At 40.0% G+C, this 27,982-nt stretch overlaps 1 protein-coding gene across 4 annotated transcripts in view; it reads left to right on the top strand.

The window, feature by feature from the left end:
- YTHDC2 (YTH N6-methyladenosine RNA binding protein C2) overlaps positions 1-27,982 on the top strand; it is a 54,985-nt gene that overhangs the window by 11,001 nt on the left and 16,002 nt on the right. For 3 of the 4 annotated variants that reach the window (XM_067569230.1, XM_067569233.1, XM_067569232.1), the window contains 15 exons: positions 18-120; positions 1,651-1,807; positions 6,171-6,278; positions 7,505-7,653; positions 9,466-9,601; positions 10,052-10,178; positions 11,268-11,333; positions 15,674-15,852; positions 16,084-16,180; positions 16,254-16,365; positions 16,455-16,535; positions 17,809-17,891; positions 24,881-24,986; positions 26,575-26,694; positions 27,255-27,527. In XM_067569230.1, the coding sequence (XP_067425331.1) occupies positions 18-120; positions 1,651-1,807; positions 6,171-6,278; positions 7,505-7,653; positions 9,466-9,601; positions 10,052-10,178; positions 11,268-11,333; positions 15,674-15,852; positions 16,084-16,180; positions 16,254-16,365; positions 16,455-16,535; positions 17,809-17,891; positions 24,881-24,986; positions 26,575-26,694; positions 27,255-27,527 (1,897 nt within the window). The remainder of the gene's footprint in view (positions 1-17; positions 121-1,650; positions 1,808-6,170; positions 6,279-7,504; positions 7,654-9,465; positions 9,602-10,051; positions 10,179-11,267; positions 11,334-15,673; positions 15,853-16,083; positions 16,181-16,253; positions 16,366-16,454; positions 16,536-17,808; positions 17,892-24,880; positions 24,987-26,574; positions 26,695-27,254; positions 27,528-27,982) is intronic. The other variant, XM_067569231.1, reaches the window with a different exon arrangement.

Below are 27,982 nucleotides of genomic sequence, written 5' to 3'. Positions count from 1 at the left end.
CGTAACTGTCTAATTAGGGTTTCTCCAAAGACGCTGCTAACGTTTTGCACTAACGGTGTATTACTTCGCACACTAATGGCAGGAGACAGCACGCTATCAACCGTGACGCATGTTATTGTGGTAAGAACCCTTATGTGTTCACACAAAATGACATTCCAGAGACCTTGATAACTGTGATATCAGGCCTTATTTTTTCTCATTAACTTGCTGTATATTAATCTTGGTCTCAAACATTCATGTCAGCTGAGCAGAATATGAATCTTAATTACTGTATTTGATGTGTTTGGCTGGTCTATATAGTAGTTCATGTGCTTGTGTGTTTCTCTGCATTAAAAATGTTGCCTACCAATTTAATGGGCTCAGGTTTTTTTTAGTGCATACTTGAAATTAATAAAAGTACATAGATATGTTGAGGGGAGGATAGAATCTTGAATTGTTTGTAACATCCATTGGGACTAAATACAGTGAGTCTTAGGACAGTTCATGTTGAACTGTGGAGTCTGGTGAACGTGTATCAGAATTCCACGTATCTCACGTTTCTGTTTGCAGTCTAAGTCGAATAAGGATTCTGTACTGCAAAGTGCTAAGTACTTTGGTCTTCATTCTGCAGATCACTTAAGCACATGCTTATCATTAACAATGAGATTTGTCCCATTGTAATTGATATATTAAGTCAGTGGTATTATTTGCATGCTTACAGTTAAGTATGTGTTTGAGAGCTTTCCTGCCTGGGGCCTTGAGTGCTCAGAACCTTGCAGAAATAAACTGTTAGTCACTTAAGAGAGCAGGATTCATGGCAATTTTAGTATCCTGTTTACTTGCAAGAATAGAGCAAGTAGAACATCATGTAAATGCTTGTGACCCTCTTAAATTCATTATTCTGGGTTGTTTGGATATCTAAGCTGGAGCTGGTATTAGTAGAAATAATTGTAGTAGCGTTACAGTAGCACTGAAACGGTCCCAATCAGGATCAAGGCCCCATTGTGCTAAACACTGTACAAACGTACAGAAAGGTCCCTGCTACAAAGAGCTTACACCAGTTTATTGTGTGGCCTTAGATTGTAACAGAAAGAAGAACAAGGTTAACAGTCATAGGAGCACATGGTTAAATAGTGCTAGATATGTCCACAATTTAATGGTTCTCAGTTATTTGACTTTTTAGAAAAAGTTATAAGGTATAAATAATCTCTGGTCAGCTACCTGTAACTAAATTATCCTTCATAGAAGGGTATGTGGTTTTTTGCTGTTACGATAAATGCTGATCAACTCTGAAAAGTTACTTTATAAAAATGAAATTGTAGAGTCCCAGGTTTGTCTCTGCGATTTCCGCGTCACATTTGATCAGTTATTGAGTAAGGAGATTATTTTGTAACTGCCAGTCTGAAAACCTGATTTAGGATCTAAAAACCGATCAGTGTTTTGTGACTTGTGCATCATCATTAATAATAGATTCAGAAGACGGATTCTGCCCTGAGATACCTGTGCAAATCCCTCTTTTTACAGTTTTTTACTTCTGAATATAAAAATATATTTCCTTTGACAAATGCTTGTGTAACTTACAGGCCAATTACGCAGTTAGCAATGGGTACAATTTTCTCAAAAATTTTGATCCTAGATCTGGGACGTTTGTCCTTTTTCTGCTTTTTGCAGGATGAAGTACATGAGAGGGATCGATTCAGTGACTTCTTGCTAACAAAGTTAAGAGACATACTGCAAAAACAGACAACTTTGAAACTGATACTCTCTAGTGCTGCCCTCGATGTGAATCTCTTCATCAGATATTTTGGAAGCTGCCCAGTGATACACAGTAAGTCAAGTTATGATATATGCACAAGTACTAAATCTGACTAATTTTAAGATGAATGTTTTCCTAACTATCAGTTACCTATCGCATTAAAACATAAAATATTTGAATAAGGGTCTGTTAAACCTACTACACATAAGCAAATTGAAGTTGAAATTGTGTGCTAACACATACTCCTTAGCTTGCTGGATTTTGAAACATTTCTGTAATCATTCCAGATCAGTACATTATTTTTACAAAGTATTTTTATATTTTTTCTGTATTTTAGTGGTAAAGGAATAAAGTGGAGTTTAAAGACGAGAATGAGTTCATCTTGATGCAGAGAAAATTAGAAGCGTTAATAACTTTGAGTGTGATTCCCAGCACATTGCACTGAAAATATACTCCTAAGGTTTTAGTCCAGACTTTCAAATTTAAAGTTTTAGTTTTAGTTCATTTTTGAGGAAAAAGTCCTGAGTTTTATTTATTTTTATGTAACTTATGGTAAACTTTTCTGGAGCACAGTTTTTAATACTGTTGAGAATGGAGGCTGTTCTCTGAACTGACCTTTTTTGCTTTGTTTTTCCATTTGGGAATGGAAACAAGTGCTTCAGTAGCAAAAAATGAAGGCACAATTAGCAAGTAATTAAGGTTGTTAATGTTTGGTACTAGGATGATGATGATAATTCTTTACATTTCTTAATATGAACACGACTAATAATTGCTTCAGTTGCTGTTAACATTCTGTTTTGAGCATTGTTCTTACTGAGCCTTTTTGGTAACCTATGCAGTGTTTTTATTTTATATTTTAATGTTTCTAAGAGCCATTCTTTTTTGGATCCTTACTCCTTACCTGTCTGATACATAGAGGAAGCACTTCTCTTCCTGCAAATCTCAAAGGCAGTTTAGACTTGTCCAAAAAGTGCACCATGACTTGGTCACTAATACTGTGCATGCAAGCTGTGCAAGTAGAGTGTCACTGCAGTGTTTCTACCATATATTAGCATCCTAACCTTCATATTTGATTTTGAGGCAGTAGCAAAAGCAAAATCTTTTCCTTGTTTCTCTGAGGCCTAAATTTCAGGGACTTCATTCCCTGGAGGGACTGCCTGCCAAACTTTCTCTCCATTTGTTCCCTACTTCAACATATGGTGGAGTAGGGTCAGATGGAGCAAGCCAAAGGTGAAGAAGGCTTCATCTGCAAGGAAATTCCTTCAGGAGCCACAAAAGGATACCTTCTATGCCACAATTGCTCTCAGCCAACAGATCCTTCCTCTGAAGAAGTTCAGAGTTGCAGATTGCTTGCTGAGACCTCTGCATTTTTCCATACCAGCTGAGACTCCTCTTTGGATTGCCCCAGAAGAGTAGATCAGTTCTCTGGACTCAACAAACAAAACTGTGCTCACCTATCAAGGACTGCTTACGAGTAAGTCCAAAATTTCCCCAAGCTTCTGGTCCAATTCACTTCTTAAAAAGAAAACCAAAAAAACAAAAAAAACCAAACCCCCAAACAGGCTTCCATCCTAGGTTCTTAACAGAGTCACTGATAAGGAACCTTGCTTTCTTTCAGACACACCTTCTTTCCTAGAGGAAGACCTGAATGATAAGGAATGTCAGGCCTCAGGATCCTCCTATGGGCTAAGACCCAAAAGAGATCACCAGATATGAAAAGACCAGATCCCCATCCTCTCCTCATCCCTGAAGAACTCAGATCCTTATTTGTTTCCGGGTGCTCTAGCTTATCTTCCAAAGAAAGGGAATGCTTATCTTTCGATTATGTTCTTGACCCAGAGAATCAGGAGAAATTTTTACTCTCAGATATTTAAATCTGATTTGAGGGAACGTGGAGATCTAGCCAAAGAGGAGAAAGTGAGCTGCCTAAAGCCAGGAGCAAATTCCTCCTGTCCAAATCTAAAACAGAATTTTCTATTATCCTTCATTCCTCGTTGGAATTCTCTAACAAGGAGAGTTAAGCTCTCAGTTGAAGGACAAAGCTCAGTTTCAAGCTCTGAAATTCTGCAGGCTCTGAACGTCCAAAAATACTATTTTCATCTTCCCAAAGGCTGATGCATCTCTGGAAGGGGAAATTTAAAATTTTTGTTGAAGGTTCTTCCTAAAAGACCCAACAGACAGGAACAAAGGTTACCATTAAAAGTGACTTTAAAGCTTCTTCCACAGTTCTTAAGTCTTGCTGGCAACCACATGTTTATTTAGAGCTGGCAATGTCCTAGCAATACTTATTGGTTAACTTTGTCATTGTACCTGAGAGGGAAGAACTGCAGATGTGGACTTAGTCAGACCTGCTGGGTTAAGCACAGTGAATTTAAAGAGAACTGAAGCACTAAAGCTCTGGTCTGGAAGGAGAGGAATGTGAGTTCCTTTACCAAGAGAGGTGATGGCTAGAGGCCTGAGACCTGAGGGGTGCCCTTGAAGAGGCCACATTAGGTATGTCTATACAGTAAAGAAAAACTCATGGATGGCCTGTGCCAGTCAACTCAGGCTCACGAGGCTCTGGCTTTGGGGCTGTTTCGTTGCTGTGTAGACTTCTGGGCTTGCTCGGGCTGGAGCCTGAGCTCTGGGACCCTCCCATCCTCCTAGAGTCTGTGCTCCAGCCCGAGCCTGGAAGTCTACACAGCAGTGAAACCACCCTGTGGCACGAGCCCTGCCTGAGATGGCTTACATGAGTCAGCAGTGGGGTTTTTGTTGCTGTGTAGACAAACCCAGAGGAGGCAGAGATTCAATTAATCCCTTAATTGTGATACTCGCATACAAGGGTAGAAGCGTATTTCATTCCTATAAACAAAGGTACCAGAGAAAGGACTCCTATTATTTCAGCTGAAACATCAGAGGGAAACCCAGATCAGGGAAAGGGTCTAACTCCTTCTTTCAGTTTAATCAGCAAGTAAGACTACAGGTGACCAGTAACCAGTCAGCTTTTGTAAAGCACACTGCATTTACTTAGGACAAAAGCATTACAGAGAAAATGTACAGAAACAGTCTACATGCATGCTAAGTTTACCAGGCATCATGTGTTGTCCACATGGGGTCCTGATGGTAAGTACATACAAAAATCTGTCGGTTCTTTGTTCTAGAGTGGGTAACCAGAGACAGATTAGACTGACTAGTTTTTGAGGTCTTTGTCTTCTAGGCCTCCTGAACTAGATAAAATCAGTCTATGCCTCTTATCCAGCCTTTGAAGCTCTGCCCCCCTTGGGAATCTGCATAACTGGCATTGGGAATTTGAAATTATTTTCCCTTCAGTGATTCCAGATTCTGTAAGAGACCCACCCAGCAAGTCAGGAACACACAGATAGATACACCACTAATTGATAGCATAATCTATAAATGTGGCATCTGGCACATTTCAGCATAGTAGTCTTTGAGGTTTCCACTCTTCCAAGGTCTCACATCTGTCACAGAGGGCTTATTAGTTGTTCTTCAACATCAGGGAAGTAGGAAGAAAATGTTTTAGGTCTGACATCTGTGGGAGTCCACTCAGTGAGACCTTGAGAAGAGGCAGTAATGCAGCTAGCTAGGTAACCATAATACCCTTAATCAAAACCGTGCATGTAGAAGTTATGCTGAACAAAAAAAGCAGACAAATTGGAATGCTTCCTGAAGCAGAAAGTGTTAATCCCAGATTATCCACATTCAGTTGAAAAATAAACAGGAGTCTCTTCATAAGGGACTCTCACACTAAGGGTGACTGAAAAATGCTCTGGCTCAGTAGTCAAGTCTGCTTCTCTACACTTTATCTACTGTTCTGATTCTAGAAAGGGGGACTCAGAAGTTAAGGGAGGAAGTACATCTCCATTTAGAATTAGTTTTCTTCCTATTAAAATACTTTTTTTCTAAATGCTTCAGAAACAGGCTCAGAATTTCCAGTATTTTTTTTAGACCTCTAGTGAGAAAGAAGCATTTAAACAAAGGTTAATTCACTGAATTTTTTTTTTGACACTCTGATATAATCCTTATATTAGTCCTATAGCAGTAATTAGTAGCAAAGTTCATTAGTATAGTTGGATAGCTTGACCACGATAAAGCTTCAAATTTCCGCTTTTATTTGTGGACATCTCTTCTTCCCACAAAATCCCAATAAAATTGAAGCGATTAACAAGGCAAAGCACCCAGTTGATATTTTCATCCTTCTTTTAAAATGCTCATCTACCTTGCACTCCAGTACTCTTAATACAGTGAACCCCTACCAAAGTTGTTACAATTTTTCAGTAAAAAGTTATTATTGAATCTTTAAAATAGCCCTTGGAATTTTGTTGAAATCTTTTTCTTCTCCATACCAAGGCTGATGTATTGGCTCCATTGTGTAAGGATAGCTAATGGAGGCAAGGAAAATCTAAAAACACTAAACATTAATGATTTATATTTTCAGTACAAGGAAGACCATATGAAGTTAAGGAGATGTTTCTGGAAGACATCTTACGAAGTACAGGATATACAAATAAAGAGATGGTAAAATACAAAAAAGAAAAACAGCGAGGTTGGTATTTATTTTGAGGTGGGGAAAAGAGACACTAACAACTGTTTTTTTGCAGTAAAACAGGACAAATTTTTTTGTTCAGAAATAGACTTTTGTTCAAAATATTGAATGGCTGCACTGGATCAAAGCAAGTATCTTTTGGCCCTAAATGTTTTACTTTTTTGTACTACATTTTGTAAAACTTGAAATAACACTTAGCTTTCTGCTGTTTTCTTTTTTTACATTTTTTTGTTCTCCACTTGGTAAACATTGGGGGCTTTTTTTACTGTTTCTAATGCATCAGAATCCCACACAAATCACTTGTTTTACTTCTAGCTGTGTACAAGCATCATCAGTAATATCAGCAGGTACTGTATATTCTCACCTCTGAGAATAGACTGTAATTGTAGCCACACAACACAGTGTCTGTCTGCAGTGCACATAAATAACGACTATTGGTAGGTAGGGTTTTTGTTTCTTTCCAAATGGTGGATATTTAAGCAAAATAGAATCTAGAAAAACTCACAAATATTAACTAGTTTAAAGAATGCCCTGGTGTGAGAGTAAATAGATTTATATGTCCTAACACTTTAAAATTAAATTACTAAAAAAACCCCAAACTAAACTTTGTATGACCTATTAAAAATACCTATTAAAATTTAACATTAATATGAGGCATCAATATCTAGTGTGCGTCATTCATGTTGCTCACTTTGATGTTAGAAATGATAGATCCCTGTTGACCTACTAATGCTCTTATATTTCTGAGAAATATGTATAATGTCCACTATGTTGTCTGGCCGGGAACTATTTAATTCCTCTTGCTTGATCATTTAAAAAGTTTTCTATTTGCTGAGAAGTAAGAAATTTTGTGTCCATTTCTGTAGTAATTCCTTATTTTGAACTCCTCTTCCACTGCAGTCAATAGTACTAAGTCCTGATCATTTCAGGATTGAGCCTTTTGTATATTATGGCTTTGTTCCTGGCTCTTAGAGCAAAGGTTTGCAGTAATGAAACTTTGGAAGTTCTTTGCTAGTTATTAGAAACTGCCCTTGGATTTGAGGCAAAGATTCTAACTGAATGGTTGCATAAACAAATTCTTACTATTGATGCTTTTTGGGAAGTATTTATGCATGGTAATGTCCCCAACACAATTTTAAACTTAATTTTCTTTAATAAATGAAAGTGAGTATTAGATAATAAAACAGTTGCTTATTAATGCTTTATTAAAATTATAAATGTTTTAGAAGAGAAACAGCAAACCACCCTTACAGAATGGTATTCCGCTCAAGACAACACTAGCAAACCAGAATCTCAGAGACAGAGATCTGTCCCAAGTGTGGCTGAAGAGTATGACCTGTTGGATGATGGAGGTGATACAGTGTTCAGTCAACTGGTATGCTTTTCTTTTCATCAGAATTGAATTTTCGAATACACGATTTCTATATTAGTAATCTATCTCCCTCCCCTCCACTCCCCCCTCCCCACATAATAGGTGGCTGTAATAGTTACATAAGACAATCTGTCTTTAAGAAACAAATTATGGGTAGATCCTATACACTGTGAATAAGTAGTGTGCTCTGCTTGAAGTGTTGTTAATAGTAATATTTAAAATAGAAGACTTTTTTAATCCCTTGATGGTAGGAGTGAGTGAATATCTCCCAGAAGACCTTACATTGCTAAGAATAATAAATTAATGTTAAAATATTGTTATGGTTACAAAAGTGACTATAAAAAATCTTCTTTACTCTGCACACCTGTGTCTCCTTTGTGTCTTATAAGTCGTATTTGTTTGCTTCAGTGACAAAACACTTATATTCTGTATACTTATATGTATACTTTTACTCATTCCTTTCAGAGTTCAAGTTGAATTGGCAGTACTGGAAAAATCTTTTTGTTGTAAACTGAGATAGGTTGATAGGGGAATCATTGAGGCAATAAACATGGGTCTGTAGGGACCATTTACAGTTAATCTTTAATGTATCACGCTTTTAAGTAATGTTATCAAGTATATTCTGTCACACATTTATTATTATTATTATTACTTAACATTAGTTATTTAAATGTCTGATAGAATATACTTGATGAAAAATGCAGAAAAGAGCAATAAAAAGTTCAAATTTAAGGTAATCCTGATAAATCTATTTAAGTACCGATTAAAGGTATTTTTTTTTATTAAAACTTTGTACCTGCCACCCAATTATTGTCTTTGCTTAATATATAGTGTTTGTTACGTAGAAAGTTAGGATTGCTTATAATGGTATGTCCTTCAACCAAAGCATTTTATTAGTTAAACCATATTACAGAAGCCTTTATACTTTTATATGTTTAAAAATAAGGGATCGTTCCTTTGTAAGTAATAGTAGGAAGGGAATAAATGACATGTTCACTTGCAGTAATTGCCTGAAGTCACCTATTTCTTTACAACCATCTTTGCTGTTCCAAATTAGTTTAACTTAAATGGTACTGTTTGTAGTCTATTCCTAGCTGTTGTGTGTCTCAGTCTTGAGTGATAACATGAAAATGAATCCTGGTCTCCAGTATTACATGAGTAATCATCTGAGAAACTTTCAGCTCTCTGAAAATGTTTGACAAATTCTCCTGTATGTGATTCAGGAAAGGACTGAATCAAGCATAGACTACAAGTACATGTGTACATATAAGATTATGAATTTGTAGACTTCCATGTTTAGAGATAGTGATGTTTACAGTTTTGTATTAAGTGTAGAAAATGGCTTCATAGTGAAATTGTTGATATGGAGGTGTGTTAGAGGGAGACAAACGCTTTAAAATGAAAAGATTTTACTTCGATTGATGTTTAGAATATTTTCTTCCACTCTTTTTTACAAATTAGTGAAAATGACATAATTGTATATTAAATCTTTATAAAGCATTAGGTTTTAACCTATTTACAATACTTATTTTGTTTTTATTTAGCTAAAGTGGGCAGGTAACATTCTTGCTCCTTAAGTAATAATTTTGTTTGAGGACATATGGCTTCTGGTGTCATAGGACAGTAATTTTCATATCTGTATGCCGCAATTTCCAGTCATTATGGAAGCTGGGAACTTGTTTTCCTATGATGATGTAGTGGATTGGCCTAATATCACATTATTAAAATAGTGAGGGGTGGGTGTGAAATATTAGATGAGCAACTGCTTTAGAGAAGATCAAAACAGATATTTTGTTTCAAATCTTTTCTTTTCAGACTGAAAAAGATGTGAATTGCCTTGAACCATGGTTAATAAAAGAAATGGATTCTTGCCTCTCTGATATATGGTTGCATAAAGATGTTGATGCCTTTGCTCAGGTGTTTCACCTTATTTTAACTGAAAATGTCAGTGGTAGGTTGCTCTTATTTTAGTAAACTTGTCTTTCTTACTGGGCTGTGCAGCTTCCTACATAGACATTAAAAGTAATGAAACGAGTTAAAAGGGTTGTGAACTCTCCATCTCCAGTTTCTCATTTTTTGTTTACTTTTACATTAAAATACCTCTTTGAGAATTGATTTAAGATTTGTAGGATTAATGGATTGTGTCCTTGTTGATGATTGCCACAGTATTCTTGAAGTATACATATTTGTATAGAATCAATTTGTGTAATTCAATGTTAAGTTCATGAAAGTTGACAATGGGAAAAAGTGAATCTTTTTTGCTCCTTCATCCAAAAACTAATCTCTCCCTAGGTGGGTGGAATTTAGCAAGACTGCTAAATATAATAGTTGGATGAATCAGTAACGGCTGAATAATTTCCTTTTTGCACAAAACACTTATGTTTCAATTTTTCCTTATCAGTTGATTACAGGCACAGTGAAACCAGTGCAACTGCACTAATGGTTGCTTCAGGAAGAGGTTTCTTAAGTCAGGTAGAACAACTGATTGGAATGGGAGCGAATGTCCACAGCAAATCATCCAATGGCTGGTATAAACCAATTGATTTCTTTCAAAATATTTGTTTACATTTTCTAAGTAGTTTTCAATTTACATCCAGGAGTAGTTGTGTATTTTGATGATGTTAACTTAAGTTTGTCAGAACTGTAAGGTGTTTTTCTTTTTTTTTCCCCCTACCCTTTTTTTACTCTTTCTGCCTAGTGTCATTTCTCAATTTCAAAATATGTGTTTTCAAAATATTTACATGTAAAATCTTGGCTTTGGAATTGTTTTTAAATGTACTGGCATATGACTTCCCTTTCAGTGGGCCTAATCCAGAATCCATTGAAGTGAATGGGAGTCTTTTTCCATTTACTTCAGTAGGCAGTTGACCAGAACCAAAATGCTTTGCCATTCGTATTAAGAGTTACATATACAAGCTTGAAAAGAGTACATGCTATGCTTCTTTCTCTTCAGGACTGACTTATGATACTGTTTTGTAAATAGAATATCCTTGACTTTCAAACATTCTAGTTATCAGAAAAGATAACGTAAGCTCACGATAGATCATTATAATAGAGTGAAGTAGGAATTGGAATATCAGGGATTTATATCAGGAAGATACTGATATCAGGAAGTTGCAAAAACAGATTTGATTTAGGCAGAGAACAGCAAAATTGGCTTTATAAGGAGAGAATGAACAGAGGGATTTTAATTTTAAAAACCAAATCTTGCACATGTGAATCTATTAGTTTTGAGAGAATGAGATGTGCCTTTTCAGACCACTTACATAGGCAGTACAGGCAATAGTGAAGGAAAAAACAGTGTGACTCTGTATGCACATAGGCTTATGTCTTTCAATTGAAAAAGTGAAATTATTTTTTGTTATAGCTTGTTTGTACTTTCTCTTGCCCAGAGCTAGCAAACTTACTTTGCAGGGAATTCTGTATACTGTATTAATTGGATATCGTGCTTGCAAGTGTGAAAACATGTACCCAATGATACTGCATTGATGAGAGCACAAGAAGTGCACAGATGTTTAAAAATGGGGTACCCAGACTCTGTAGTTGATTAATATAAGGTCATGATAGTATTTGTAGTTCTAAATGAGACATTAAAGAGCACTTTGTAACTATTGCAGGATGGCTTTGGATTGGGCTAAACACTTTGGACAGAGTGAGATTGTTGATCTTCTGGAATCTTACAGGTAAGGTATCCCTGCTTTAATGAAACAGTTATTTAGCATGGTAAATGCCCATTATATTCATGCATAACTTTTGATGGGCACAACAGTGGTTAGTTCTCTTGCTTCTAAAATCTGGCACAAAAAGCCAATTTTCAAAAACAGGTATAAGAAACCTAGAAGGTATTTTTGCTTTTAAAAAGTATATCTCCTGTAATATTATTAGGTGGTTTAAAATATGTATTTCATATATATTAGAGTTATGTTTCATGTCTACTATAGCAGTCCTCGTTTGATGTGTGACTCTGCTCTATTTAGAGATCAAGAGCAGCTCAAACACTTGAATTTGGAGCCCTGGAACTGTAAGCCATACTCACTCTTTGTTTTTCTGCTTGGTCAGCATGTAAAGTTCTCCTCTGCGGTTTAAATCTGTTTTGCTTTCCCTTCCCTTCTACTTCCAGGTGGGGAAATTCATTTTAAATTTACTTTTGCCTCTTTGGTATAACTTTTGTCTTGTTAAACTGGTGCTTTGGAAACCTTCTTAGGGACCACTCATGAAACACTCCTTGTGTCATTTAATTATGGAACAGCTGAAGCAACTCAGGAATGTGTATCTTTGTATTACACGTGGCACCAGAGGGTACCCTTACAAAAAAATCTCATCAGTCCTCATTTTCAACGTCTTAAAAAAACCCCCCAAGATTCAAAATTGGGTGGCTAAAGTTGAGCTTCTATGGCAAAGTTTAGGCATCTTGGAAATTGGTCTGACTTTCATAAGCACTGAGCATCCAGCAGCTCCCTTTTAAAGAGCTAATGCTCCTTCAATTCTGAGATCCTAAGGTCTCCATAAAATTCTCAAATGAAGTAAAAGCTTTTATTGTTCCTACTTGCTCTTCTAGCAGTTCACTCATGAGACCACTCACAGTCCCAATCAGATCATTCAGGCCACAGTCAGGAAATATTCTTTCTGCAAGAGTTATTTTGACACTGTGCAATATTTAACCTGTAAAAGAAAGGCAAGAGGTGCATAGGTAAATAACCCACCTTTTGTGTTTGAATAAGACATTATGCCACTACTTGTTTGAGTAAGTTAATAAGGGCTCAGTGAGGAAAAAGCAGATGAAGGGAAATGGTTCAACAACAAAATTAAGAAATTTTATAGGGTTCAGGATAAGTAGGCTTAGTATCCTGGGATCAATCCTTGTTGCAGTGTCTCCAGGAGACTTCCTAACATCTGTAAATCTCAGAGACCTATCTTCCTGTTCTATTTTAGCAGTTCCAAATCCCTCTCTCCAGTTTGTCTATGAAAATCACCCTATATTTACACCCTTTCATTTTGATCTGTTAGTTCTAAAAATCTTCACCACATAATAAGGCAATTTCCCTTGGATTTTTGGTAGAAAAATCCTTAAGGATTATTACTTTTACATTCATGTAAACCACTAACACATTGTTACTGACATATCTTTGAAAAACTGGTGAGTGAAGAATTGTCATTTACAGTCCCTTATCAAAGTGTTTTGAAATGTCTTTGGTCTCTGTACAGAGAGAATCCACCCATCATTGAGGACTGAGTTTGTTATTAATTATAGAAAGGAAGTAAGCAGGTAAAAATGTTTTCATTGTGCATTTCTAAGTCTTTACACAGTACCTCCTCAAATATAACTGAATTATATACACCATACCCACTATCTATTCCATATTAACCCAATTCAAGATTATTTCTTGTGATGTGATGTCCAGCAAGCTTTTTTTTTTTTTTTTGATGCGTCCTTTACTACTAGTAACTGCTTTATAGAAGAAAATGGGAGAAAAAGATTAATTGGAGTCAAGGACTTCTTAAAAATAACTTGATGGCATATAAGATACTCTCTTGTAAGAGAATTGCTTCCGGAATGGGATTCTTTATATAAGTCCTCAAACCATATCTCTTCTGATCTCAGTAATTTCACTGACCACTACTTTTTTGTGTGTGCGCGCGCAAAATTGCCAGTCTCTATTTGCCTTAGACCAGACTAATGGTAATGTTTCAGGTCAATATTGAGAAATATTGGTAGAGTTATGTGGGAAAGCTTGTATTGCAACTGTACTATGTTTGGCTCCAGCCAGTATGCTTATTTTTGTGAGCACCAAAATTTGCATGCAAAGTAAAAGGAAAATTACAAATGATAGGCTGCCAAATGCATTTTAAATTGATTGTAAGTAACACAATTTTGTCATGGCTAAGGTTTTTAGGGTTCTTTTTACATGTGGTTTTTTTAACTACCGTATATGGTCTTGGAGTCCTAAAATTCCAACTGCGTGGATTTTCCTGCCTGGCAGTGTAAATTAAATTAAGTGAGCTCTTATATCGAAAACCCTTTCTTGCTTCCTGTAGGAGGTGCAAAATTTTTAGGGTCAGGAATCCTAGTAATTTCTAATGTGTTTGAACACCATGCTGATTGGAAGAATGAAAAGCAAAAGCCTAAAACACATTGAGGGGGAAGAATCACAATGTTGTTTTGTGACCAGAAAAACCTAAGATGGAAATGTTGCGGATGTTTTGTTGAAGGTGTTACCCTCACACACTTCTACAAAGTCTTGAGAGAAAGGGAGAACCATCAAGTGATCTCAGTATATAATCCACCGTGTTGGAATAAAGGGCACTCTAAATTACTTTTCATGTGTTAAAGGATGGGGAGAGATTCAGGAAAGGGATTGCAGTGAAATAGAAAACAAAATGTGTTTTGTCCCATTTTGTGGGTAAATGCTAAGCTATAAGCCTGTTATGAAAGAGGATTTTGGTGTTCAAATAACAAAAATAAATCAAAACCCACACCAACGCATCTATTATTTAAATATTAAATGAATGATCAGTTAAATAGCAAACAGGACTAATACTTAGCCATATCTTTTATTTCATGTTAACATTTTTTGACACAGGTGCCAAATACAGTAATGACTTGTGTGTGGAAAAACTTCAGGTCTTAGTCAATTTTGTGGTGATTTTCTGTTTAACATCTATTGGTATTAATGATTATCTCATACAAATGACCACTATGAATAGAGCAATTACCAAACAAGTTATCCGCTAGTAACCCTGGTATTTAAATACTAGATGGCCATTATTATTACCATATATTTGAGTAAAATTAATATATAGTCTTATTAAAATAATTCTTGAGCAATTATCAAGGATAAACAGAGGATACTTGTAAGGATGAGAAATATTGAGTCTTAATAAATGAACTATAAAATAAATCGACTTGAGCAAAATGAAGGGAGGGAAGATGTTTACAGATACTTATGCAGTGCATTTTATGCAACACTTCGGCAAATATCATTGCTGGCCTGGCCAAGTTGAGCAAATGTAAAGTAAGTCAAATTGTTCTTGTAATAGACTATGTATGTTGGTTTTCCACGCATAAATATTTTCTATTAATATTTTTGTTTGTGTGCCTTAGCCTTGGTATCAACAAAAATTAAATATATCTATGACGAGAGTAAGAGGAAGTTTCTAAGGCCTTGTCAACACAATTTTTAGTAAGGGTGTGATTTTTTTTTTTCTGTCAAAATTGTTAAATGTGTATAATCCTAAGGTGGGTGCACTTATATCAATATAAAAGAGCCGTATACCATTATAGTTATTCCCTTTCTCTATACCAGTATAAGGCACCTTTATATTGATATAAGTATATCACACACTAAACTAGTTTTGCTTTAACTATACCAGTAGAATTAAACTCTACAATTTTTATGTGCAGACAAAACTTTAGTCCAGTCAGTTCAACTCTTCCAGAGTAAAAGTCTCTAGTTGAAATGGGATTTAGCAGTTTTGAAACTAATATTCAACTTGATGTCAACTACATTTCTGTTTTTGGAATACTTTGTCGAAAATGTGGTTGTCACTGGGGTTGTTTAGCATGATGTGTATTGACAAATAATATATGCATAAATAATACATACACTGGAACATTCAAGAATGATATTTTGGAGCATAGAAGCTTCCTGTTTATCATGATAAAAGCCTTACTGGATTTCGATTATTTTACTACTGCAAAGACAGCAACTGTTAACTGACTTACCACTTACTCAAACTGCAGCTGTGTGTTTTGTTTAGCTGGGTATAGCTAAGAAAAAATGCATTTTTTGGCTCCCATTTTCCCTTTAAAAGAAAAATTGGATGACTGGTTTTATATGTATAATATTCTGTTGTTACCTACATCATCTCAAATATTTAATTATGGAATAAGAACTGGACATCTTGGTAGTTCTGATCTGATTTTGAATTCATGGCTATAGGGAGGCCTAATAATCTGATGCACTTTCTCCCGTCTTTTATGAGGAATAAGTTTATTTTATGTGACTCTTTGTGTGTATTTCAGTGCTTCATTAGAGTTTGGAAATCTGGATGAAAGTTCTCTTGTGCAGGCAAATGGTGGTGACCTTAGTGCAGAAGAAAGAGAACTCTTGAAAGCTTATCATCACAGCTTTGATGATGAAAAAGTGGATCTAGATCTGATTATGCATCTACTTTACAACATCTGTCATAGTTGTGATGCTGGTAAGCACATATTAAAACATCTTTATTTTATTAAGTTACTGTGGATACAGCTTGTTTCAGATGTATCAGTGATCACACTTGTCTTCGTGAATAGTAATAACTAAATACACTGAAATACTGCATGTAAAACCTTGGTGTGTACAAATACACAGTACTGGAGCATGTTTTTCTATGATTAAAATGAGTTTCCTATGTGACTTCTGTATTCTACTTTCTTTTGTTCAAAAAAAGGAGCAATTTTAATTTTTCTTCCTGGATATGATGAGATAGTTGGCTTGAGGGATCGCATTCTGTTTGATGACAAGAGGTTTGCTGATAATGCTCACAGGTAAATTCTTTAGTGTCTGTTGATAATTTTATTGCTTCTTGTCATCTTCACAACATTGATTTATTTTTTTAAGTTTTCACTTCTGTTTTGCCATTAGATATCAAGTTTTTATGCTGCATTCAAATATGCAAACATCAGATCAGAAGAAGGTGCTAAAAAATCCACCTCTGGGCATTCGCAAAATAGCAAGTATCAAATGACTTTTCAGCTGTTCACTTTGATTCATGCAGTTTTCAGGTATACAGTTACTTACAAAATAACGTTATTGTTGCAGATTCTTTCTACTAATATTGCAGAAACCAGCATCACAGTCAATGATGTTGTCTTTGTTATTGACTCTGGCAAGATGAAAGAGGTATGGTTGGATAAACTTTCGGCTACTATTATGGAAAGAAATAATACAGAGAAGTGTCAAGTGGTACATATTTTAAGTAAAGATATTAACAATACCTGTAGGCAATACCCACTGTTAGCAGGATTATTGCTGACGTTATCAAATACATATTCATTTTACTGAACTCATTGGGGAGTCTTTGAATCCAAATTTTTGGACAACTGAAAAGATATATATGTTTAGTACAGTTGTATTTTGCACTCAAATACTAAGTGTAGGAAAATATGGTTATAATTTACAAATGTAGCCAAGAAGAAATAAAATTCAATCACTTACAATAACGAGATGTTTATGCTTGGCCCTATGATAAAGCAAGAGGGAATGCAAACCACTTTCTGTGCTATGCTAGGCATTATAAATGAAAAGAATCTGATATCCAGAAAATTACATGGAACAGATTTTGGCTTTGACTTGAATTTTAAAAAGGTGTCTATGGACATGTCTACACTACAAAGCTAAGGTCACTTTTTTAAGTAGACATTCAACCACCGCAGTAATTAAGTTGGTCAGGCATGTCCACACGACGTTCATTGTGTTAGTGGAGTGTGATGCTAGCTGTGCTTGCATCAATAGACAGCAGTGCACTGTGGGTAGTTACGTACAGTGCAACTAGTCGCAGGGGGTTTTGGAAAGGGCTTGCAATGCCTTATGGGACCAAAACATTGTCTCAGAAGGAAATGGGAACATGACTTCAGCCTCCCATGATGCAGTTTCCTCTCTCCTTTCCTACCTACCCTGATATCAATGGCAAAGAATCCATACTTTTTTGTGACATTTTTCGAAAGCCTGGTTTAGCTGCGCGTATGCCAAGCATTGTGGGACACCTCCTGGACGCCAATTCAGTAGACTTACACAAGGCTGCATCTATACTGCCTGTCTGTCAACTCATCAACATTGTATTAAGCGCTATGCCACTTACAGAGGTGGAGTAATTAAATCGACATAACAGGCGAGTTAGGTTGGCAGAAGGGAGCTGTTAGTGTAGACGCATACATTACGACCTAAGTTTGTAGTGTATACCAGGCCTATGTATTTGTAGAGGAAGAGAAGTATGTTCTAAATAAAAAGTTGGTTATTGTTAACTAGCTTTAAACATGTCGAGGTACAATTTTTGTAATTATTGTAGTTGAATTTAGCTTAGTAATTTAGGTTATTATGTATGTTACTTTGTTTAATGTATCCTATTAAATCCAACTCTTGCTCTGGTGACATGAATTCTGCCTTAATGTTGTAGAAATCCTTTGATGCACTGAACTGTGTTACTATGCTAAAAATGGTGTGGATTTCAAAAGCCAGTGCCATCCAGAGAAAAGGCAGGTAACGTACATTTCATATTGCATCTTATTTCACAAACATTGAGCTTTGCATGCTTTAAATATAGCAAGTAGGCAGACCATTGCATTTTGATAAGAAGTGTTGTGATATGAATGGTTCATCTTGTGACCTATCAATGTATTCCTTTTAGTCTAAATTAAAATGATTTAAAAGCTTTGTGTTTCTATTATAATATTAAATTACTACTACAGGGAAAACATTGATACTCAAATCAGGCTTGAATGAGATATAAGATTTGTTATAAGATTTCACCTAAGCACACTTTCATTTTGGGAAGATTGTTATAACGTACAAGTCTGAAAACAGAAATACACTTACTTGCTTTTTTATTCACAATTCTTATGGCTTGTCCACACTACAAATGGAAGAACTCTTCTGTTGACCTAGCAGTGTCTATACCAGGCCTTAGGTCTGTTTAACTATGTTTCTCAGGGGGGGAATTTTTCACATCCCTGAGCGATGTAGCTAGGTTGACCGACGTTTTCGATGTAGACCTTGCTGTTTGCTGGTTTTTGAAAATATTTGGACCTTACTCACTTGTATTACAAGCATCACTTCACGCCATTCTGGCAATGTGAAGGGGCCTTAGAGTGTGAAAATTACTCCCTTTTGATCCTGCAGTGGAGTCATAATTGTCCATTTCGATTTAATTTTTTTTATTTTAGGAAGATTAGATTATTTTACTGGAAAATCTGTGTGTGTTTAAAAAAAGTATCATTTATCTTCACGTTAAATGGGCTTGACTGTAGATCTGCTTTTGTGTTTTCGTAATGAGCATTTCTTTGTGGTTTCTTTACACATTTTGTATTTGATTCTCAGCTATATTTTAAGTGATATACTTCTTCGAGTGCTTGCTCATGTCCATTCCACTATAGGTGTGTGCATGCCTCCATTCATGGCTACCAGAACTTTTTTCCCCTTAGCAGATCCCGTTGGGCCGGCCCCAGCGCCCCCTGGAGTCCCATGCACTTGCCATGGTATATGAGTCACTGCTGGCCCTACGCCCCCTCAGTTCCTTCTTTCCGCCCATGATGGTTACTAGAACTGCCTGCGCTTGCATTGCAAATGCTTAATTCCCCGTGTTTTGAACTTTAAGCAATTATTTTTTTGTGTTAATTAGTTAGATTAATAACTGTTGTAGTGGTAGCTAGAGACTTTGAGATAGTCTAGCTGAGGCTTTACCAGGAGCAGATATGCTCCGATGTCATGGCTTCAAGCCAGGCGCTTCCGGCAGAAAGGTTTTCCCACTAAGTGACCCCCACTGCCTGAAGCGTGGGGTGGGGGGAAGAAGCCCTTTGTAAGGAGAGAGAGAGAGAGGCTTTCAGACCTCCAGAAAATCTGCCTGAAAGCCTGGCTCATGGAGCCCCCCAGCCAGCTCTGAGCCAACCCACTCTGCTGTAGTACCCAGCATGCTGTTGGTACAGAGGGCACCGGTGGCACCGACCTGACTCAGCACCACGAATGCACGGAATCAGCGCTTGGAGCTTGGATGCTCCACCGCACTGTCAAAGCAGGCAGGGTGGAGCACCGATCCGTACCCATGTCAGATCACGGAGGCCCGCTGCCTGAGCCAGCGTCTCCAGCCAGGGAGCCTCCTCTGACTCGGGAGTGGGGGAGCCCCTCGGCACCTACTGGTACTGTCTACTTTGGTGGCCGTTGGGTGGCAAGAGCCTTGTTGGCCTTGCATATGCCACCGCCGCCCACACGTCCACGAGAGAGAAGGGGCTGGCTTTATGGGGGAAGCCTGCGTTGGGACCCCCTGAATGGCTCAGGAGATCTCCGGTATGGGGATGAAGATCTGCAGATGGGTTTCCTAGGGTAGAGCAGGAACTCTCCCCTAGAAATTATCCCAGGTCGCAGTTGCTGGGCCAACCTGCATCAAGGTGGAGAGCAAAGTCACCTGCCCGACACTGGTCTCTGTGCGCTGCTCCCGCCTTCTCCCCCACCCCCGTTACCGGGTGAGGTCCATCCCACTGCTCCGGCAACAGAGATCACCTGCAAGGATGCGGCGCTGATACTGGTCACTGGAGACCGTCTCGATACTGAGAAATTCGCCAGGCATTGCTGAACCTGGTTGCCGGGGAGAGACTCGGCACCGAGGGTTCACCCCCGCACCAAGCCTGCATCAAACTTGGTGGCTAGAGACAGACTTAGCACCGAGGAGTTTGCCCTGCACAGAGGCTGGGCAGAGCCCGGTCGCTGGGGTTTGTCTTGGAGCTGAGATGCATGCAGAGCACAAAGTCCTTGGTACCGGGATGACGCACGGGTCAGCCCAGCTTGCCGGAGTGTTGTCCGTATGCCTGCTCCAGCCGTGGCACCCACAATGAACCTGGTAGTCAAGGTCATCGACGTCAAGGGGACGCTCTCTGGAGCGACGGTACTGCATAGTGAGAGCCCTTGGGGCAGCCCCAGCCATGGTCTTTTTTGACGGTGCCTCAGTGTCCCTTTCGGGATGTAGTACGTGGGGAAGCCACCACCAACGAAAGGTGCCAGAGCTCCAGGTGGATGGCCTCAGAGGCAATGGTCACCCCAATGGCTGTATGGAGGCCTAGGGGGTTTCCCGGGGGGTGTGACGGGACCACAATCCATCAACCCCTCGGGGATTCAGTCAGTGCCTCAGGTACAGGGAAGGGCCACCATTCACCCTCGGATGACTACTCGGCCCCATGGGCAGGGACTCCTGTGTGGACTGCCTGTTGGCAGGAAGAAGTGCTGTGGCCTGCAGAGCCCTTCCTCCTTCCCTCCCCCACCCCCTCCTGCCAGATGAAGCATGCTCCCGAGCCCTGGGAACTGCTCAAGAGGTGGCCTCCACCTTGGGGTTGGAGGCGAAGGAGCAAAAGGGGTGTCAGACAATCTTTAATGTGCTACCAGTGGGCTCCACAGTGTGGTAGGCCTCCTGGTCTACAAAGGGACACTCAACATAGTGAGGGTCTCATGGCAAACCCCCTCCTCTGTAGCCCAATGCCTAAATGAGCCGAGAAGAGTATTACACCCCAGCCAAGGGGTTTGAATACAGTTCACCCACCCCGCCCCAGGTCCCTGGTGGTGGTTGCCACCAACCACAGGGATAGGCAGGGCAGCCGGGCTCTACTCCAGAGAACAAGGGCAATTGCAAGCCAGACTTCTTTGGAGAAAAATTTTATTCAAGTAGAAGGTGAGCCCTCGGGGGACTCAGTGAGCCTCTTGCTGAGGCTCTGCCTGGCAGCAGGTGCTGAACCTGTATACTATTGAAGAACAGGGTACCATGGGAGCTAGAGCAGCTCTCCAGGCATCCTTAGTTGCTGCTGATTCGATGGGCAGAGCCATACCCCCCGCCATCGGCATTGCTGGAGGTTAGTGGCTGCAATCCCGGGCTGTCCCAAAAGGTCCAGCAGCCCATCCAGGGCCCTTCCTTGGATGAGTCAGTTTTGTCTTTGGTTTGGATAGAGGCGAAGCTGCATGGTCTCAAGGACTCCAAGACCACGCTCTGTTCCCTGGGCTGCTACATGCCACAGACCTTTAGGTGTCAGGCAGGTCCCCAGGGACAGTAGCAGCAGAGGTGTCAGCCAGGGCCATCTCGCAACAAGAGTCTGGGGATCTAGGAGATACCATCTGCCCTGAGTGGCTTCTTAGGCCCTTAGTAAGGGTTCCCTCAGCGATAGGGCAATCGGAAAAGGCCCTTTCTGATGGTGCATGCAAGGGCAGCACCCTAGCCTATACCCTCCTTCAGGTTCGTGTGAGCCAGAATGCCATCAGACAACTGGGTAGTTCGGTGAGCTAGGGCCTCCGGTCGTCTCCTCCTCCCGCCACCTTGACACCTCCCTCTTCCTCCTTCTCAGTGGCAATTTCACATCAAAGGGATTGAGGCCACCTCAGCCCAGAGCAGTGGGAAAGGTCCCACAGGGCATGGCAAAAGAGGTACTACTTGAGGTACTTCCTTGTCCACTTTCTTAAAAAAAAAAAAAAAAAAAAAAAAAAAAAAAGGTGGTGGTGGGGGGGAATTTAAGGACGGTGGCAGACCTACATTGTCTCAAATACTGAACAAGGGACTCAAGTCTCCCATGGTCTCCCCATCTCCAGTATTGGAAACAGGAGCCTGATATGCTGCCCTGGATGTCAGGGACGCATATCTTCAAAGCTTCCTTCACTTCGTAGGAGTTGGCTCCCTCTAAAGCTTTACGGCTTTATCCTGTGGCCTGTTACTTGGCCCTGAGCGTGTTTACTGAAGGCCTGGCAGTGGTAGCTGCGCGCTTGAGGGTGCAAGATTCGCCCAGGCAGGTCCAGGTCCCAAGTCCAGAGCAATGTGAGCCAGCCAGGCACCACTTGCGGCTGGTGGGTCCTGCTGGTAAACACACAGAAGTTCACATTAACTCAGGTGCAGCCTACGGAATGCATCGGTGTGACCGATTGCTTCCCGGACCAGAACTTCTTGCCCCAGCCGTGCTGTGAGACAGTGTCCCTCAGGATAGCCCACCTGCACAAATGCCCTACAACAACAGCCAAACATTGAGAGCTGATAGGTCACAGGGTGGCCTGCACCTTTGTGGTGAGCTAACTAGCCTGATGCTTAGGCCACTTCAGTCACGGCCCCGGGATATAGTCCGAGCAGCTAGCTTCTGCACCAGGAGGCTACGGTCCCCTTCCCTCTCCTCCCCCACTTCCCTTCCCAAAAAAAAAATCCAAAAAAACGTAACAGCAGCAAGCCCTAGCCTCCCTAGACTGGTGAATGACTCCTCGGGATGTGTGAAAGGGCGTTCCGTTCATGGAACAGGCTCCTTCAGTTACCCTTATATTGGCTGCCTCAAGCAGAGGGTAAAGTGCCATATCAGCGCTGACCTCGGCTCACAAGGCGTCTGGCCAAGGGAGGAGAGGCGTCAGCACACCGATGTGAATACCCGCGAAATGCTCACAGGGCTTGTGGAATGTTCCTCTGCGTTATTGAGGGCAGGGCGGTACAGGTGCTGACAGACAGTGCAGCGAACATGTACTACATCGGCAGGCAGGGGGAGCCCATTCATCAGCCTCATGAAGGGAAGCTATCGGTCCTTAGGACCTGGCAGTGATCACCTCCCTGGGGTGATGAACGATGAGGCAGACCGCGTCAAGGGGTCGCTCTTCCTCACCACGATGCGTTGCTGTGCCCATAAAGGGCGTCTACGACCATCTGGAAGGGGGGTTTCCCCAAAGGGAATCTGTCCGTATCGGACTGGAGCACAAGGTGTCCACAGTGCTGCTCTCTCTGTGGTCAAGCGGGGAGGCGATCGCCAATGCTGTTGGTCTGTAGCGGTCAGAGAGCTTCATGTTCACTTCCCGCCTTTCCCCTCCTGCATACAGTCCTGCTAAAGATGAGGAGGGGTTAAACACATGCCATCTCGATTGTTCTGGCCTGGGCACGCCAGCGTGGGTTAGCATTCTGCTGGATTTCTCGATCACCGCCTCGGGAGCCTCCGAGTTAGTATGATCCCAGCTCCCAGGATCATGGTCACCTGTGGTGCCCAGACCTGGACCCTTGACACCTCAGGGAGTGATGGGTTGGTGGCCGAGAGGCGACAAGTGAGTCCTGCTGGGTAGAAGGAAGCTCTCCACGCAGGTCGTGTACCGGGTTAAGCGGAAGTGGCTGTTGCCTGCCAGAAGGAATCCCAGGGTATTCTGCCCAGTCTCTCACCAATCCAGGCGATCCGGGAAATACTTGCCACAGTTAAAGCTCCAGGGACTGCCTGTGGCCTCCCCAAAGGCCCACCTAGAAGCCATATCAGCCTTCCATCAGTCGCTGGAGGGGGGATTGCGGTTCTTCCATCTGATGTCGGTTCGGTTCCCTGAATGGGGTGGAAGGCTCTATCCGTAGGTCCACGACCCGGTGCCTCCCTGGGATCTCGACCTGATCCTTTCCCATCCACAAGCCCCCCCTCTTCCTTCTCCTCCTTTCCCCCTCCCAAGCCCAGGGTGTCATGCCCTCTACTCCGGCCTTCCAGGAAGGTGGCCTTCCTGGGGCGGTTTACCTCGGCAAGCAAGGTCTCCAGGATCAGGGCTCTGACCTCGGATTTCCCAACAACACCCCCCCTCTCCCCCCCTCCCCCCCCACTGTATTCTATAAGATAAGGTTCAGTTGAGACCGCACCGGGTCTTCCGGCCTAAGGTGGTTTCCCGGTTTCATTGTGACCAACATATATTCTCCCTATGTTTTCCCCGAACCACATGGTTCAGAGGAGAAGAGAAGGCGGCACTCATTTAAAAATGTGAGAGGGACCCTGGCTTCTACATCAGATGTACGAGGCCGTTCCAGAGAGCGATGCAGCTCTTCGTCACAGCAGAAAGGTTCACCAGCCTATGCCCGGCGCATTTTCCTTGTGAATAACTTCCTGCATCGCATTCGGCTACGAGAAGGTGAAGGTGCCGCTTCCAGGCGTCACCACAGCTCACTCAACAGAGCTCAAGCTCCATCTACAGCTTCCTAGCGGAAGTGCCAGGGCAGGGCATCTGCAGAGCAGCTGCCAGGCTGGCGGTACATACCTTCATGTCCCACCACGCATTTGTCCAATGGTCATGGGAAGATGCGGGCTTCAGCAGAGCTGGGCTGCAAGTAGCTAACCGCTAACTCCGGCCCACCTCCAAGGTACTGCTTGTTAGTCACCTGTAGTGGAATGGACATGAGCAAGCAAGAAAGCAAGATTACGTACCAGTAACTGATGTTCTTCGAGATATGTTGCTCATGTCCATTCCACAACCCACCCTCCCGTCCCCGCCGCCAGAGTTAGCAGAAAGAAGGGACTGAGGGGGCGTAGGGCTCGCAGCGCCTCATATACCGCAGCATGTGCGCATGACTCCAGTGGGTGCTGGAGCTGGCCCTATGGGATCTGCTAAGAGGAAAAAAGTTCTGAGAGCTGTGCACGGAGGCATGCACACATGGACATGAATGGACATGGAATGGACATGAGCAACACATCTCAAAGAACATCAGTTACTGGTAAGTAACCTTGTATTTTGTTTCCAAGGGCTGGACGCTGTCGGCCTGGTATCTGTTTCCGACTCTTCAGCAGGCTCCGATTTCAGAATATGTTGGAATTTCAGACTCCAGAACTTCTAAGAATGCCACTACAGGTGGATATTCCCTTGAAAACAATATTTTTTTCTGTTTTACCATAAATCTACATATTGCTTTATGTATGATGAAAGAAAAGATCCCCATCTTTAATACTTACAACCTCGGGTATATTATGGGATGTAAAATATGATATGAATTGATCAGGTTCCAAAAAAATGTAGAGGCATTGTAGGAACAGAGATGAGTGCGGTGGAGTAACACAGAAGCATGGATGGGTGCTTGATACCTATGAATTGGGAAGCTGTTTAAGGCAAATCATTACACTAAGTAGGAAGTGGAGAAAACAAGGTGGGCACTTAGAATGCATCTGGAGGAGCACAAGTGTAGAATAAAATAAGATGAGTTGTAGATGGATAGTTCGAGTGTTAAAATTAGTGTTTAAATTATTAAAAAATTTTAGGGACCTGTAATTTAATATGGCTCTAAAAATGTCAGTGGGAAAACACAGAAAATAGAGTGCAAGATCTCAACCTGTAGTTAAAATCTGAAGTTGAAGTTTCATTTTATCAGCTTACCAAATTGATATATTTTAGCATATAGTAACACTGCAGTTACACTCCTGAAGCTGGACTAGTTTTGAATTAAAAGAACTGATTTAATAATTCGTTAAAGGACATTGTCAATTTAAAAATCACACTTTCTGAGATTTTACCTCCAGTAATCATAAATAACATTGAAGATGACTATAAATGAAAGAGATGAGAAGAGTGTATTTCTTAGGTTTTTTCAATTTACTTTGTATATTTGATAACACTATAAAAGAAAATATTACTGTAATTCACATTTTGGGGAAAACTCAGGGCAAATGTAGTACGTGATTCACTTAACTCACTTTTTTGAAATTGTCTAGATTTCAGATTGACAGTGTATTGTGTGCTAGCTTTTCTTAAAAGAAAATACAAGCTGCTAATGAGATTTAAAAGCTGCTAGCTAGATCATATATCCAATAACTCTTTCTAAGAATTTTAGTACTCATATCAATCTATGTGTAATGGTTAAATGAGCTGTAAGAGTGATACTTAGCTAATTTTTTTCTTTAATTTAAAAGGGAAAAAGTAGAGATTAAATAATGCAACTAAGGTAATTCATCTTTATTGTTTACTTTGCCCATTGCCTCTCACTATGTTTACATAGTGTTGTATCTTTGCACACATGCAGTCATATCCAATACTATGGTCATTTAGTCTAAAGATTTCTTTAGTGACCGTGAAAATCTTGAAATTCCGTTTTTTTAATCTAGCCCCATTGTTGTCAAACTTTTAAAAAGGCCAAAACTGAGTGCATTATTACCTGTTTTGCTTGCACAATGTAGGGGGGCTCAAGTATTGCATAGAATACTGTTTTGAATAACTTTTGATGTAGAGTTGCTTTCTGGCACAGTTTGCATTCACTACATGTCTAATGATGTGCATTGAGAGAGAAGAAGGTATAGTATTTTATTCATTTTTTTTGTGGATTACAAATCATCCCTTATTAAGATTTGAATGATGAATATATTTCAGGTCATACATGAAGTCCAAATCCGGTATAAGAAACTGATTTTTTGGAGGCTTTCTTAAATAGTTTTCCATTGTTAATTCATAGGAACTTTGTTTGCACACAAAACTGCTAGCACCAGTTAATTGTCCAATTGCTGACTTTCTGATGAGAGCCCCAGATCCTCCACCAACCTTAATTGTGAGAAATGCTGTTCAGATGCTTAAGGTGAGTAAATGAAATAGATTTATACATTAATATTTTGCTTATTGCTTCTGTTCTTGGTGGCATTTGCCTTAACATAAGTGGGAGTCATTCTAAGTTCAAGATGCACGCAGTTGCAAGATAAAGCCTCCATTTGGATAATGGCTTAATGGGAATCTTCTTGTTAAGTGTTCTCAGACTTTCATTTGGTGCTGACTAGGCTAACACTATGCCCTGGATAGGAGAAGAGATTGATTTACTCTTTTCCAAAGCCTTTATTCATACTTTACAGGTAAATAAGGACATAAACAAATATGCAGCTGTAACATCTTTTCATTGTTCTCAGGCACTTCTTTCTGTCTGTGTTGCTACTACTTACCCCTTGATATGATAGTCTTCTTGACCTTCCTGGTTGATGGAAGGGGAGGAGGAATGAAGGAGTCATTCCAAATTTGGGTCTGATTATGTTGCTGGTATATTGTGTTTTACTAATCCTGTTACCTGGATGGCATTTACTTCCTACTTTTATGCTAAACTTGCTTGCTTGTTTCTCTCCTTTTTTTTTCCCCCCCCCTTCAAATCAGATAATAGATGCCATGGATACCTGGGAAGATCTCACAGAACTTGGTTATCATCTGGCTGACTTACCTGTAGAGCCACACCTTGGTAAAATGGTGTTGTGTGCTGTTGTTTTGAAGTGCCTGGATCCTATTCTTACAATTGCTTGCACGCTTGCATATCGAGACCCTTTTGTCCTACCTACACAGGCCTCACAAAAACGTGCAGCTATGCTGTGTAGAAAACGTTTTACTGCAGGAACGTTTAGTGACCATATGGCGCTCCTCAGGGCATTCCAGGTATTATTATTTTATCTACAGAAGGAGTATTGATAATAGTTAGATCACATATAAAGTAATGGTGGACTTTACAGTCCAACTATAACTTTAAGTCCTTTGTAAAGGATTTCATTGTTTCCTGGTAGACTCTCTCTGGATTGAACCCACTAGTAATTTTATGTATGAGGAAATTTTTAATCTTTAATTTTAATCTTTTAAATAAAATCTTTTAAATTTTAATCTTTTAAGCATGATTTTGCTGACCTAATTCAACTCTAAAAGTTTTCATTGATGATGTATTTCTAATTTTAAATTACACTTAATATAGTACCAAAAAGTAATAATTTTGAGATGCATTATGTTGATGAGAGAAAATATAAAGAGAGTATTTATTTTGCTTGATGATAACAGAAAAAGGTCCAGATGGCTTACTGCCTTTAGGCTTTTGTTTCTGTCTTCAGTTGAAGTGAATTGCA

Source organism: Emydura macquarii, unplaced genomic scaffold (genome assembly GCF_026122565.2).
Source record: "Emydura macquarii macquarii isolate MOO-44397 ecotype Brisbane River unplaced genomic scaffold, CSIRO-AGI_Emac_v2 contig_2897, whole genome shotgun sequence".
Lineage (NCBI taxonomy): Eukaryota > Metazoa > Chordata > Testudines > Chelidae > Emydura > Emydura macquarii.
Note: the sequence above shows the minus strand (reverse complement) of the source record. Positions and strands in the feature narration are given on the sequence as shown.